The sequence below is a fragment of the Lepidothrix coronata genome, unplaced genomic scaffold, assembly GCF_001604755.1.
Source record: "Lepidothrix coronata isolate B3197 unplaced genomic scaffold, Lepidothrix_coronata-1.0 Scaffold2, whole genome shotgun sequence".
Lineage (NCBI taxonomy): Eukaryota > Metazoa > Chordata > Aves > Passeriformes > Pipridae > Lepidothrix > Lepidothrix coronata.
Window position 1 is genome coordinate 4,800,752 of NW_016690182.1, and position 13,758 is coordinate 4,814,509.

Genomic DNA, 13,758 nt, shown 5'->3' on the forward strand with positions numbered 1-13,758 from the left:
TTCCAGAGGCAATTCCCACCCGGCGGGGAGCGCGCGTGGGGCGGCAGAGCGCGGCCGCCCCCGCCCGCGGGCGGCAGGTGGCCCCGACCCCCCGCCGGCGCCGCACGTCACTTCCTCGCAAACTTTCTTTCCCCGTAGCAGCTCCGTCCGCCAAAGTTGCCGGCGGCGGCCGCCCGGGCCGGGGAGGGCGTTGGGGGCCGGCCGGGCATGCCCGGCTCCCTGCGCCCGCCGGGGCACGGCCGGGCCGCCGCGGGCCGCCCGCGGCACCGTTAGCGCGGGGCGGCGGAGCCATGGCCCGCGACTGCGCCGCCCGCAGCCTGGACGGCATCGACCTGGCGGCGCTGCGGGTAAGGAGGGGGACGGGGGGGCTGCCCCGCGGCGGGAGCTGAAACCCCCTGGGTGACACCCCGACCCCGCTCCTCGCCTGTGCAGGGCTGCGCGAGGGCTTCACCCCGCGGCTGTCGCCCTTTGTCGGAGGGGGTTTCGCTGGGAGAGGCGCCGGTGCGGCGTGCGGCGGCCGCGGGACAGCGGCGGGGACAGCGCGGCGGTGCCGCCCGGGCAGGGAGCGCAGATGCCCGAGCGGCGGCCGAGGGTCGCGGGCTCCTCGGGGGGAGCAGCCCCGGGCGGAGCAGCCTCGGGGCTCCCCCGGTCCCGCAGCTCGCGGGGTCCGGAGGTCGCGCTCCCTCCTGGAGCGATCGTCCCGCGGGAGCGCTGCGATGCCCGGCCGGGAGCGCTTCACCGGAGAGGCGCGTTCCCCTGCCAGGGTAATAAATAATTCCTGCTGACGTTCCTAAAGGTGTTGAGAATGCTGTGGAGAGAAAACGATTGAGGAATTAGGATCTTCTGGAAGGAAGTGTGTGCGTGGGGGTTTGCCTTTTTTTGGTCGAGGTTTAGGTTTTTTTATTTTTGTTCTCCCAAAGCTAAAAAAGCCAGCATTCACCTAGTTTGCTATGAGTTTTTATGGTTATCCTCTTGTGTTTTGGGGTCTTTAATGTAATCCAAACTTTGGCCACGTTAAAAGCCGTGCTGTCAGTGTTTCATATTCACAGACAGGGCTGGGTACGATTCCCCCGAGTTCCACTTTGCCTTTTTACATAGAAGCTGACCACCTAGCAACCCTTCCAACCCAGGCAGGAGCACTCTCAACAGAAGAAGAGGGAAGAGTTCAATTGTGGCAAAAAAGAGTCATCCCCAGACAGTGAAACCAAAGCAGCTACTTTCTAAAAATATCAGGAAAAAAAAAAGAGGGCTGGGAGAAGCCTTTGCAATGATCACATGGTGAGGAGGGTGTTCCAGACCAGAGGCAAAAAGAGGAAAGGCAGCAGGGACAGTAAAGTTTGTGAGAATGGCAAAAGGCTTCTGGCTAGGCAAGCAGAAGTTTAACCTGGCTCTGCTCAGGGGTGTAAGGCAAAGTAATGGAAGTTCTTCTTTAGAGCTTTAACAGATGAATCTCATCTCCTTAAATAAGTAAGAAAATCATGTAAGTTTGAAAAAGAGTAATGCTGCAAGGCAGACAACAGGCTTTGTGTCAGAACTGTCTGATTCAGAACCTCTGAAGGCTGAGAGCATTGCAGGTTTCAGCCTCGACAGGAGAAGGGACAAATGGCTCCTTTTGGAGGAAACTTTTTAAGCACTCAGCAGCCTTAGTTTGGGGTTTGTGCTTGGTGGGAAATGAGAGGCAGGTGATGCTGAGCTGTGGAAATTATTTAAATACAGGTGCCTTACTTTTGTCTTGTCTGAGGTGTTCCTGGGCCCAGTGGGAGCTGCTTGGTGCTGTTCTGCTCTCACCAGCTGCAGGGAGGTATGACTGTGATTGGCGTAATTTTCAAAGTGCATGAGCTGGCATTGCTCCTCTACAAATGGGTGCTTGTCAGGGCTGGAAAGAAGGGGGGGCTGTAGTTTCCTAATGTTGCTGGAGCATCTTGCTGGGGTGTTCTGCAGGGCTAAAAAGCCCCTGAACTCTGCATTACATGCTGAGGTGCAGAGGTCCTGTAGAACAACTTGTGCTTCAAACTCCTGTATCTTCTTTAGCTGCAGAGATGTGAAAAGTGCAATTTGATCAAGCTCTTACTGTTTGTGTTGCTTTTCATTCTGCTGCGGGGAGGAGATGGATGTGGCCTGGGTGCCTCTGGGTCAGCAGTCCTGCTATTGCCTCCTGAGTGCTCTGCAGATGACTTGCAGGAAAGCAAGGCAGCCACCATATGGTACAATGTGTTACGGTAATTAACCTTAAAGTGATGAATGTTCAGGCCAGGATTTTGGCATCTGCCAAAGGGAACCTAGCAATTTGGCAGGTGCTGGCTGGTGAAGGGTTAGCTGGACCATGGGGCTTAAATGGTAGCTGAGAGGAAGCACTACATCAAAGATGATACCTAACTCCAAGATAATTAAGAAGTTGGCCCATTGTGAAAAATGCCAGCAATTTGCTGTGTGGTATCCAAGCAAACAAGGGCAATCCAAGGACCAAAGTCAGAGCCCATATTAATATCCTTTATGACTCTTAACAAGGCTTGGTTCACTATGGTGTCCTGATTAAAACAAGAGAGATGGCCAAGTATTTTGGCTGCACTCAGAACTGAGGCGGCTTGAGATCTTAATGCTCAATTGGCTAGCAAGGGCATGGTAGGATTTTCACTGTATTAAAGTGGATGCTAATTTTTATTTAGATAATTGTTTGAGTTTTTCCTAGAGTGTCAGCAACCATTAGAAGCAAACTATTAGGATGCTAAATCAGAATGAAATTGATTGGAGGGGGAAAGAGAAGCTGATTTTGAGGCACCTTAGATTACCATATTTGCATAATAAATAAGCTTAGAGAAGAAGAGTGAGGACAGAACACGCATTTAAGTGAGAGGGACAATTGCAAACTTGGAGTTGAAAATGCAATTTAGGTTCCTCTGGGTTTCTGTGCACTGTGAGCACTTCTCAATTCAGCAGTGCTGCTTTCTGCAGGAAAGGTGGGGAAATGGCGTGCTGCTTGTGCTTCCCACAGAGTACAGTAGATATTGTGCATGGAAGGCCTTGTCTGGAAGAGTTCCTCAAAGAGCTGCTCTGAGTTTCACTGCACGGACCACGTGCAACCCACAGCACAGTTCTGTGGGGAGGTTCCACATGAAGCACAGGTTTGTACCACCCACCTGTTGCTTTAGAGGTAGCGATGGATTATTTGCTGACTTTTGCTCCAATGAAGCAAAGTCTATGGCTCATTTATATCCAGACTAGAAAAAGAAAATTGAAGAAAGGAGAAGAAAGCAAAGCACTTCACAGAGATCCTGGTGTCGTAGGCATTCTTATGCCTATGCTTAACTCCGTATGCAAGGGTTCCCATTGATTTTGTTTAGTGTGAGGTCTTATGGAATTGGGGGTTGAGTCTAGAAGGCCATGCCTTACTAACTTGTTTTAAAAATAAGAGACAGAACAGATCTTGATCTGGTTTATGCATTGCTTTTTAAAAAAGTCTTGTGAGGTTGACAGTCCTGGAAGTATAAGATTAAAACTCATTTAACTTAAAGGCAAAACCAACTGAACTCATTAGTACTTTCTGCTGTGGAAGTCTGGGCTCTGTTGCACTGAAAGCTATTGCCATTTATCATTACAGTTGTGCCAGTAAAGGCAAAATCTGCTCAGAAAAAAAAGCCTGTATGTTTCCACTGGGATTTTGTTGAGGTAAACGTTTCCCTATCAGATATGAAGAAAGTATTACTTATATTAAAAGATAAACATATAAATGGAGTGGAGAAGTAGCTGGATACCTTTAAAAAAGGATTTTTTGCGACCAGGGTCACTGAAATTGTACTTCCGAGATTGTTTTTCTGTATCACATTCCTCAGCAGTACCAGTAAGCATCAACTAACATGACAGATTGCTGAAACAGATGTGGTAAAACTGACACATGGAGTTAATAATATTTTATATAAATCTCTCAATGATACCATAGCAAGAAATGAGTGGACTGATAAATGGCTTAGCCAGAAACTAAGAAACTGGTCTCTTGAGTTCTTAATGGTTTTATATAAATCTCTGAGTGAGTTTTAACTGAAGCACCAGGTTTTTTAATGTGCTCAGCCATGCAGGAGCAAACATTCCCCGTGCCTTGCAACAAGATGGTCTGCCTGTATCTGAGGGGCTGCAGCATCTCGTTGTTGGAGGAGGACATCTGCTGCAGGGGTTGGTTTTTGAGCAACTGATGCTATACTAGGAGGGTGGAAATTGGTTCATGTGTAATGGTACAGTGATCATCTGACTTCATGAATCTTTTATGTAAATTAACAGCAATCTAGTTTGGGTTCGAAGCCAAGAGGTCGATACATGAGTCAAGTTCACTTTGTTATGTTTGCAGAGCAGGATGGTTGAGCGTTCTCAGCCTGCCTGTAGTGTTATGGTTGCCTGGGATGGTGCATTTCCCTTCTGTAAGGTAACGGGGCTCAGGTGCTTTATATAGTAATTCTTTCAATTCTCTGGTTTAGGTTTTTTCCTTTGTTACACATTGCTGGTGCCAAGTGTTTCATGGCAGAGGGCAGCATCTTAGCCTCCAGGCTAGCTCAGTGTGGGACGGCTTAGGAAGCCTGGAGGTTTTTCCTTATTCTACTACTAAACTGAGTCAGCAGTTGAATTCTTGTATTTTTCACACACCTTCATTTATTTGTTGTATCTGCTGTATTGCCATGCAAATCTTCACTGAGTTATTTTGTGTATAGAGTTTTGAGCAACTTGACTGAAAACTTTAATATTAATGCATTTCTTATACTGTGGTTTGGCTATTTCCCCTTCAGTGTGTAATGCAGATCATTAGGAGATGTACCACAGACATTTCATTTTGATTGTGTACAATTTCTCTCCTATATAAAGTGATTGCTTTAATGCAAATAATGTTGTTTCTTCTGCTTTTTGCAGGATCCTGCAGGAATATTTGAACTGGTGCAGGTTGTTGGAAATGGAACATATGGACAAGTCTATAAGGTTTGGATGCATCTTTAAATTATGATGCAGTTCTTTATAAAGCTGTATTTCCTAAGGCAGAATGAGCACCATTTAAGAAGATGGACAGTATTGTTCCAGTAATAGCCTGGTTTATCTTGCTGTCTTTTTTCTGTGTAATGCAAAATGTTGTCACCTATGAAACTCTGTGCCCCTTCCTTCTGTCCTGTTTTCATGTCTCTCTGCTGCTGCAGGTCACATAAGTGTGTTGGCTTTTGTACTGACTTCCCTATGCCCTGTGTTTTTTTCTGTCCTGCAGTTATTTTCTCATTTTCAAAATTATTAAATAGGTGTCTGGCACAAATTCACATCAGTGATGGCTGAATTTGGCCTGGATTGAGTGGAGCTCAAGACTCAAACAGCAGTGCTCTTCAAGATGCGTCAATTAACTTTGCCCTGCAAGCAGGCAATGGTGTCTTTGATTTCCATCATTATCGTGTTTGCTGGGATATCAAAGCAGAACCCCCAGTCCAGAGACTACAGCAGTTAATGTTGTTTGCCATAACATAGTGCTATGTACGCTGTGCAGTGCACACCTTCCTTTAGTTGTAAGAACTAGCCTAGAAGTGTTCTTTCAGTGTGAAGCCTTCCCTGAAAAGGTGAAATAGATGTGATTAAATAGGGAACTGAGACTGTGTTGTTCCCATTTGGAGAATGAAGACAGAGGAAGGAAAAGCCCGTGCTGTTGAACCCTTGGAGGTACACTAGAAGAGTAGTGGCACTGGAGTGAGTTGTCTGGTCTTGCTTCTCCCTCAGGTCCCACTGCTGATAAATCCCTGTGTGGCAAGTCCCAGTGTTGGTGCAGGTTCTTTGTGCTTTGATCCCTACTGCAGGAGGAATGCAGAAGGGGCCCTGGTGTAGCAATGCAGGACAGTTCTTTCTCCAGTGCCTGTGCACTGAGTACATGCTACATTTTGGTGTCCATCCTCTGGTGGCAGATCTGCTGTAATTACATTTTGCTTTCCCTTTCAAGCTATGGATACTCTTTCAAAGGTTCTGGAAATGTTTTACAGAAGCAGTTCTGGGAAGTTTGTGTTTTCCCATACTACCCTTTTTTTTTTTTATGTCAGAAGCAGGATCTTTCTCATGTAACTCTGCAGTGGCTCAGTCTTTGTTGTTTCTGAGGTTGTCATTCAGATACTGAATTTACTAAATTAAAAATAGAGGCTTGGGGGTTCACATGGACAGATTAGAAGCCAGGAAACATTCAGGGGTGCTGCTGTCAGTGTAATCACGATTTTCTGTCTGTAAAAAGATCCCAAAGCTCCTGAAGTTCTGTGAAATAGTTGCCTTTCTTTTTGTGTCTGGATTTATTTTATATTGGGAAAGAAAAATTTCAGTCCAGTCATATTTTAAGGATGTTGAGAGTGAATCAGCTGCTTAATCATAGCAGAAACAGGAAGGAGCAACATAGTTTGCTTCTCTGCTGCAGAAGAAAATATTTTGAGCTGTCGTGTAGCTCACTAGAATGTTAGTTGCCAAAATGTGTAAGAAATATTGACAATGACAATTCAAAATTGCACCTAAAGGCTGCTTTCCACTGAGCATGCAAGAGACCAGGGTCTGACAGCTCTGGGAAATGAGTGATTTGAGTGTCGGCTCATTCTGCATTTGGACTGGCTGGAACATTTAAGCAAGGCACTGAGAGAAAGGGTGTAACAAGGCTGGGGGCTCTGAGGGGAAGCTTTGTGCACATGCATCGTGCACTGGAGGCATGGTGGACTGTGTAGCCCTGGCTCCATGCAAGCACACCCATAACTAAGGCTTTGCTCCTGTAAATACGTGTGATCACTGAATGTGGGGTGTTCTGTCAAGGCTTGCTGAGGGGATGGAGCTGCTCTTTGCAGGAGGATGGCAGTGAGCTGTGCAGTTGAAGAAGACAGATGATGACAGCTGAGCTGAACAGGTACAAAAAGCATACTCCACACTGCTGGCAGTCTCTGTTGTGAACAGTTTTCCAGTGTGTTTGGAAATCCTCCTGCAGAAGATGCTGAGTTGAACGTGCTCAGGTGGTATCTTGCTTCGTGGTATCTCCCTAGTGCTGGCCTTGCAACCAGAGCAAATGTCTGTTTTCTCTGAAGGAGAACAGCTGCAGTGGAACAACTGCTTCTGCAATGGCCATGAGAAGTTGGGCTGTGATATTCACTTTTCTTTTTCACTTCTGTGTAGTATGTCATCTGATCTGTATAATGGATCTGATAGATTGAAGGGATGGAATTTTGGGATAATTTTGTAGTTTGTCTATTATAGGCTTGTGATCATAAATAAGTTATAAAGTAATCTCTGTTATCCACATTCCATACTCATATCATTAGAGCACGTTTTGTTTCTTTCTCTGGAGGTGTCAGAATCTTCCATATGTTCAGACACTACGCATAGGAGTTTGCACATAATGAAAGAAAAACTTATTTCAGGCTAAATAAACTATGTCCAGAATTACTAAATTACTTTGTTGGCTGTGAAGATGATTCATATTTTAATATATGCAGCTCCATAAAAGTGAAAATAAAATTTTGAGGATTCATCATTAGATTTGGAAAACAATGTTTAGCAGTTTTATTGAAGGAGAGTATTACTCATACTGAATTATTCCAGACCAGTTCCAGCTCAGTGTCTTTTAAAATTAAATGGAAGAGGTATAAATTGTACACATGATAATGTTAGAGCTGTGTAGGAATGTTGTAAAGTTGGAATTTGCATATAATAATTGACTAAAAGCGAGAAGGTTTTTTGACAACTTATGAAGTAGTAGGATGTAAATATGCCAGTACTGGCAACTTCAGCCTTTTGTAAAGTATGAATTAGATATTAAAAAAAATCAGGTGGTACCTGGAAGTCATGAGACTTAGGCTTCATTACCTCTTGAAATGACAGAGCTAACCATCATCTAGTGATGGTTTCCAGGTGCTGAAATCTGAAGAACAGCCCTGTGTAAGAGGAGATTCAGAATAATGCCAGGGAAGGTGGTGGCAGAGGGTCGTCTCTGAAGGCCGTTGGAAATAGTGTGTTTGCTGGTGGTTGGAGAAGTATGAGTATTGTCTCTTTCATGCCTTTGTTCCCCAAACCTTGGAGAGCTGGAGATTGTGTCCAGTCTCTGCACCACCTCCATTGAGTGCAGACGGGAAAGAGAAGTTTCTGAACATGCCATGCACTACTTTTCGCAAGGGCTGCCCATCCTCCCAGAAACCCACGAGGCCAGGGACCACAGAGATTGTGGGAGGGATGTGGGATAGCTCTCCAAAGTATGAGAGTCAGCATGTTGGAGGTTTTTTTAGAGCTGCTGATCATTAAGGACCTTAAGACAGGGCAGAGCAAAGTATTGGTGTCATCTGGGAGGAAGTGAGATGGCTGAAGGTGTTACCTGCCAGTTCTTGGGATCTGCTTCCTCTCTGGAAGTTCCAGTTGCCTTGGAACTCTGTCTCACAGGCTGCCTGGGGAACCTTGAAATGGCTGTTGTTTGGGATGGCAGTAAAACTGCAGAAAACTATCTAGGGGATTTATAAACACCTTTTTTTTTTTTATTTCCTAGTAGTTGCTACTATTGTGACATGGTGTGATGTTAAAGCTGGAACCTTTGAAAGCATCGTGAAGCTAACGCCCCTGGCTGTGTGGGCTGCTCTTAGTGTGCTTGTGGAAGTATCTTGCAATGTAGGGTGTGGCTGTTGAGACCTGGCACTGTTGTCATTTGAGTAATTCTTTGCCTACTCCCATTACCCCCAGAAGTTTAACTGTATGGATGCCTTGTTTTCTTCCCATGGTTGGACTCTGTGGGTCTGAAGCGCTGGATAGTGAATGTGCATCACCCTTGATGTAGAACAGTTGTATCTTGGTCTGTGCTTGTGCATTTAGTAATAACTGAACTGTAAGTTTGAGGGAAATGAAATATTTTTTTCGAAGATTTCAGCTGTTAGTTTCATATTCTTTGATCAGAGGTGTGTCTTCTGTAGGAGCCTGTTAATGCATTTTCTGTCTTATGATCTTCAATGCAAGGTCATCTTTCTACTGTTAAAGGGGGAAAGAGAGACATGGAGCCAATTGAGGTGGTTGCCATTTTTTGAAGTGTTTAGGTCACACAATTCCTCTTGAGCTCTGGAAGAGGCTGTGATAGTCTGAGTTTATAGCTGCTTTGTTTTTTAAGTTATCAAGATAAAGAGGAATTGCTCCTAATCCTACTCATTCAGCCATGCTCTGAGAGTCCTCTTCCTTCTAAAAAAGTTTTCATGGGCCAAATGAGGTCAGCAACAGCATCTGTGCAATCTGCTTGCTTTCTGGTTTCAAGAGGCACCTGATTGGGGCTTTTGTCTTCCTTTGTTTTAATGATGTGGATTAGCCCTCTCCTGGGCTCAGCATTTTGAGTGGCCTAGGGAAGGAGAGGTCAGTGTCTCTGGATAGTTCCAGGGGCTGATGTTTTTTGGCATGTGATCTTGCAGGCTGACGATAAACCCTGACAGATTTGCAGCTGCTGTGTGTTCAAAACAGTTGTATTTTTAAGGGAGTCTGAGGGCACAGAGAACTTGAGAGAGGTGCTCTGGTTTGGGACTGTGAGAGTGTAAGGGGAAGATGTGATTTCGCAGTAATGATGAAGCACTGATGAAGAGGCAGTGCTGTTGCTGAGGCTTAGCAAGGGTGGAAGCAAACCTGCCTTCTTGTAGTGCCTCTGCACAGCTAATATTTTTATTTCTACGCAGTCACATCAGAATTTGCGTACAAAAAGGAAGCAGGTCTGAGTAAGGAAGTGTATGGGATTTTGGTTGGGTTTTTTTTTTGAACACAGCTGCTTCTTGGCGTTGAATCGTTCTTCAGTTGCTGACATGAATTATCAGTTACTTTGCTGTTGATGTACAGTGGCAGGAGTGTAGCGAAGCATAAATGTGACTTTTCAGTTTATCCTAAACAATTTGAAAGTCTGCTAAGTTCTTCATAATTCGTTTCATTGAATGACTGGCTGAAATACTTGAGACCAAGTTGGGAGTGGCGAGGGGAAGCAACATGTTTTTTTTGAGACTGGGTACTGACTGGAAAGAATCATTGGACCGTGCTAAGTTATGAAGTGTTGTAGTCTGTGGACTTTATTGAAAACCTTAATTGATGGTAACACCTCAGGCAGCAACTGGAAGCATAAATGTAAGAAACTTTACAGTTATGTTCAATGTAATCCAGATGGTGAATGTGTATAAGATGAAAATTTCAAAACTGTCCCTTCTGTGGGTGGGTCAGGAGTAACCACCTTCAGAAGTTTGCGTCTCGGGGTTGAAATGCAATTTCAGAGTCTCTAAACCACTGCAAAGACGTTAAAAATGTCATGTAATCTTGGGTTATTTTGTTATCGTTTGTGGTCAGTTACAGTTTTCAAGCCAATCATAGTCTTCAAAGCACTGAGATTTTGATGAGTCAAGATAGGAAATCAGTTGTACTATATAGAAATGACAAAATTCTACTTTCTGTTTCACTACCAGTTGATACAAGTGCTTGTTCATCTATCCATTTTCTTTATTTGGGGTTTTAGTAGCATAGCTGATTATCTTGTCCACATGAAAAACTAGTTAATTACAGTAGGCAGCAGTGTATAAAGACATGTTGCCGCAGTGTAGAGGATGGAGTCAACAACTTATTGTGCAGATCCTTGGTTCACCAGTGCAAGCAAATAATGGAGATGTTCTACTACTTCTGGCAACAGGGATCTCTTTCAGGAATAAGTCTGAGCTTAATATGTGCTACTGCCATTGTAATAAAATGCTCTGAAATGCTGTGGTGCCTATGAACAAATTGCCTTGAAAACTGAAGCGTGCATGGCTGTAATACCATTAATACACTGGAGAGATGTGAGTTGGCATTTCAGTGCTTAACTTCTTCAAGCCTCTGATTTTTAATAGCACTCGTGAAGTGTGCATACTGCTAGGTGTGTTTCTTCCTCTTCTCTAAGTTGTCTGCAACTCTGAAATACACTCTCATAAAGGTCTCCTTAATGCTTCCACACCACCGTTTTCCTTTTCCTTCCCCATCAGAAGAAATGTGGAGTTGGCAGTGCACTTGTGATGCAAGGAGAGCAAACCATGCCTTGGACTGTGTCAGCAAGAGCACAGCAAGCAAATCAGGGGTTGTGATTATTTCCCCTGCTCTTGTTAGGCCACACCTGGAATGCAGTGTCCCATCTTTGCTCTCCCAGTTCCAGAGAGACTTTGGGAAACAGAGAGGATGAAAGAAAGGGCCACTAAAACATTTAGAGGGTTGAAGAAAGAAAGGCTGAAGGAAATGGACTTTTTCGACCTAGGGAAGAGAAGGCCAGGGACAGTTTAGTTAGTCTTCAAATGCTTCAATGGTGGTTTGTATAGAAGATGCACAGGACTAATGTGGGTTGCTCAAGAGAAATTCCATTTGGATGTAAGAAAAAAAAATTCTGTACTGTGAGAACAAGTCACAATTGAAATAAGTTTCCTAAGGTGGTGGTGGAGTCATCCTTGTTGGAAACATCAAAGACTCTTAGACATTGTCTTGGTTAACCTAAATTAAGGCCCTGCTTTCAACAGAAGGTGAGACTGTATGTTCCCAGAGGTCTTTTCCAATCTTGATTTGAGTACAAGACATGAATCTCAGTGGAGAGAACACACCTACTGGATTGTGAATTATTAACTTGGAGGATAGAAAAAAAAAGTAGGGGAAATTACTTTTATTGAGATATATATATATATAAAATAAGTAGTATATGGTATGTATTCAGTCATCAGATCCAGGAGCATTTTAGTGCTGGGGTTTTTTGGCGTTTGGGGTTGTTTTTTGTTTTTTCTAAATCTTGGCTTCCCTGCTTATTTGCATGGCAGTGCCAAACTGTGTTCAGTACTGGAATTTAAAATAATGGATCATACATGCGAAATTAATTAGCAAATTGTGAAGTCCTGGTTCTTGTTAGTGAATATTTCAGAGGAACTCAATTAAGATTCTTAAGAGTGAGACTAGTTTATCAAAAATAGAAGAGTAAGGATGTGAGAAAACCTCTCAGCTGTGGAGTGCCTCTGTACAATAAAGGCTCTGACTGAACAGAGCAGTGTACAATAATTAGATGTGCCATATCAGCCATTAGAGAGTAGTAAAATCCTTGCAAATAATTTGTTGGCAGGCCTAGTGCTTGCAGCTCTTCCATGTTTTGGACCTGAAAGTCCATATGGGAGACTACAAAGCATTTTCATCCTAAACTGGTGGCATTTTGAGCTCACGTTGCATAACACCTCAGATTTTGGCACTGGGTCATGCTATTTTGAAGGTAAGGGAACATGCTAAAAATGCACTGGTGATAATGTGAGTACAGTAGGAAATAGTTCAAGCTCTTAATTCCCTGCCCAAGCACTTTGCTGTGCTTGAAGCACCTCACTAGTGACATTTATTTCAGTACTCCTGAGTGCTCAGTACCATCCAGAATTGTGCCAGCATGGAGATACACATCAGAGTGACCAGAGCGTCACGTGTCTGAGTTTGCAGTATATATATTGTGACCCTGTTCTGAAGGAAGAGTTTTATCTCTGTGTTGAGAGTGGTCTCCAGTACTCCTGTACCAGTAGTGCTTTGTTACAAGTGTCACTGGAAGATCCAGCAGCAGAAATGTTGCTCCACAGAGAGGCAAATTCTCCCACTGAGGTCTGTTTTCCATGGGTTGGATGTCACACAGCATTTCCAGCATGCCCAGACCAGTGATTGTGCACAGTGTGACTGCTCACTTTAGCTCCTGTTTCACTTCAGCAACTTGAGCTCTGAAGTCTCCTGCTAAGGTGCCTGCTGCACTGGCACTGTGACCGTGAGCTCAGGCTTGGTTGAACTCTGTCCTACCTCTGACTTTCCCCCTTTCACCTTTTTCTGTTTGCCCCAGTACCTGATCAGTCTCTCTGGTGGGTTTTTCTCCTTCAGGTAGAAAGGATGCTCCTTGAACTGCAGAATGCATCTGTAGTTCATTTTGCCCTCAGTTATGTATCTTCACTGCAGAGTTGAGCTTGCATTAACTCCTCTCAGTCAGCCTGGCTGTGTGAGAGCAAGCATGCCATGAAATAACACTCTAAGAGCAGCTGTTGAGCTGCAGCTGTAGAGGTAATTTTTACTCTGGGAGCAGTTAAAAGCACTACCATGCTTTTGCCAGAAATGTTTCGTGTGTCCTCAGTACTTGAGCTTAAGGCAGTGCTTGGGATAGGACTGGAGCAAGCTGGTGGCAGCAGTCAGCCCTTTGTTCAGTGTTGCTTTTCTGAAGCAAACAAGTAAAGATTTGGCTTTGTTTGTTATTTGGATGAAGTTGTGAGCCTGGTAACTTGTCCTGCAAACGACGTACTGATTTATGGCTGATTGAAGGTTGCACAGAAGTCTGCCAAGTCAGACTGTTGGTGCTGGGGATGAGGAGGGCTGGAACAAGAAGGGTGTTCCTTGGGCAATAATCGCAGATGCAAGTCAGCTCCTTGTCGCATCATAATGAAGTTTCCATTAAGTGGTTTGCAATTCTATTGCATCCAGTTTCTGTTGGATCGTAGTCTGTTTGATTGGATTGGATTTCTATTGGATTCTAATCCAATTTCTATTGTAAAATTCATAAATGTGATAAAATTATGCATCTCCTGTCTGGTATTCAGCTGTTCTCAGGCTGCTGGCCAGCGGTAATTTTCTTGGCCTGTGCAGACCTGTGAATATGGATATTGGGAATAAAATTCAAGAAGAAACTATTTTTCAGCTGTTTGCAGTATACTTTATTATTTTTCAAAGCCCTTGTGTGTTATAAGTCTGCCCTTGTAACTTACTGACTTTGTGGGA

General features: G+C 44.3%; 1 protein-coding gene across 2 annotated transcripts in view; it reads left to right on the plus strand.

Moving 5' to 3' along the window:
• Positions 1-289: 289 nt before the first annotated feature.
• The window catches only part of NRK (Nik related kinase), a 99,524-nt gene continuing 86,055 nt past the window's right edge, over positions 290-13,758 (plus strand). For both annotated transcript variants that reach the window (XM_017815323.1, XM_017815330.1), the window contains exons 1-2: positions 290-347; positions 4,894-4,959. In XM_017815323.1, the coding sequence (XP_017670812.1) occupies positions 291-347; positions 4,894-4,959 (123 nt within the window). In that variant the 5' untranslated portion in view covers position 290. The remainder of the gene's footprint in view (positions 348-4,893; positions 4,960-13,758) is intronic.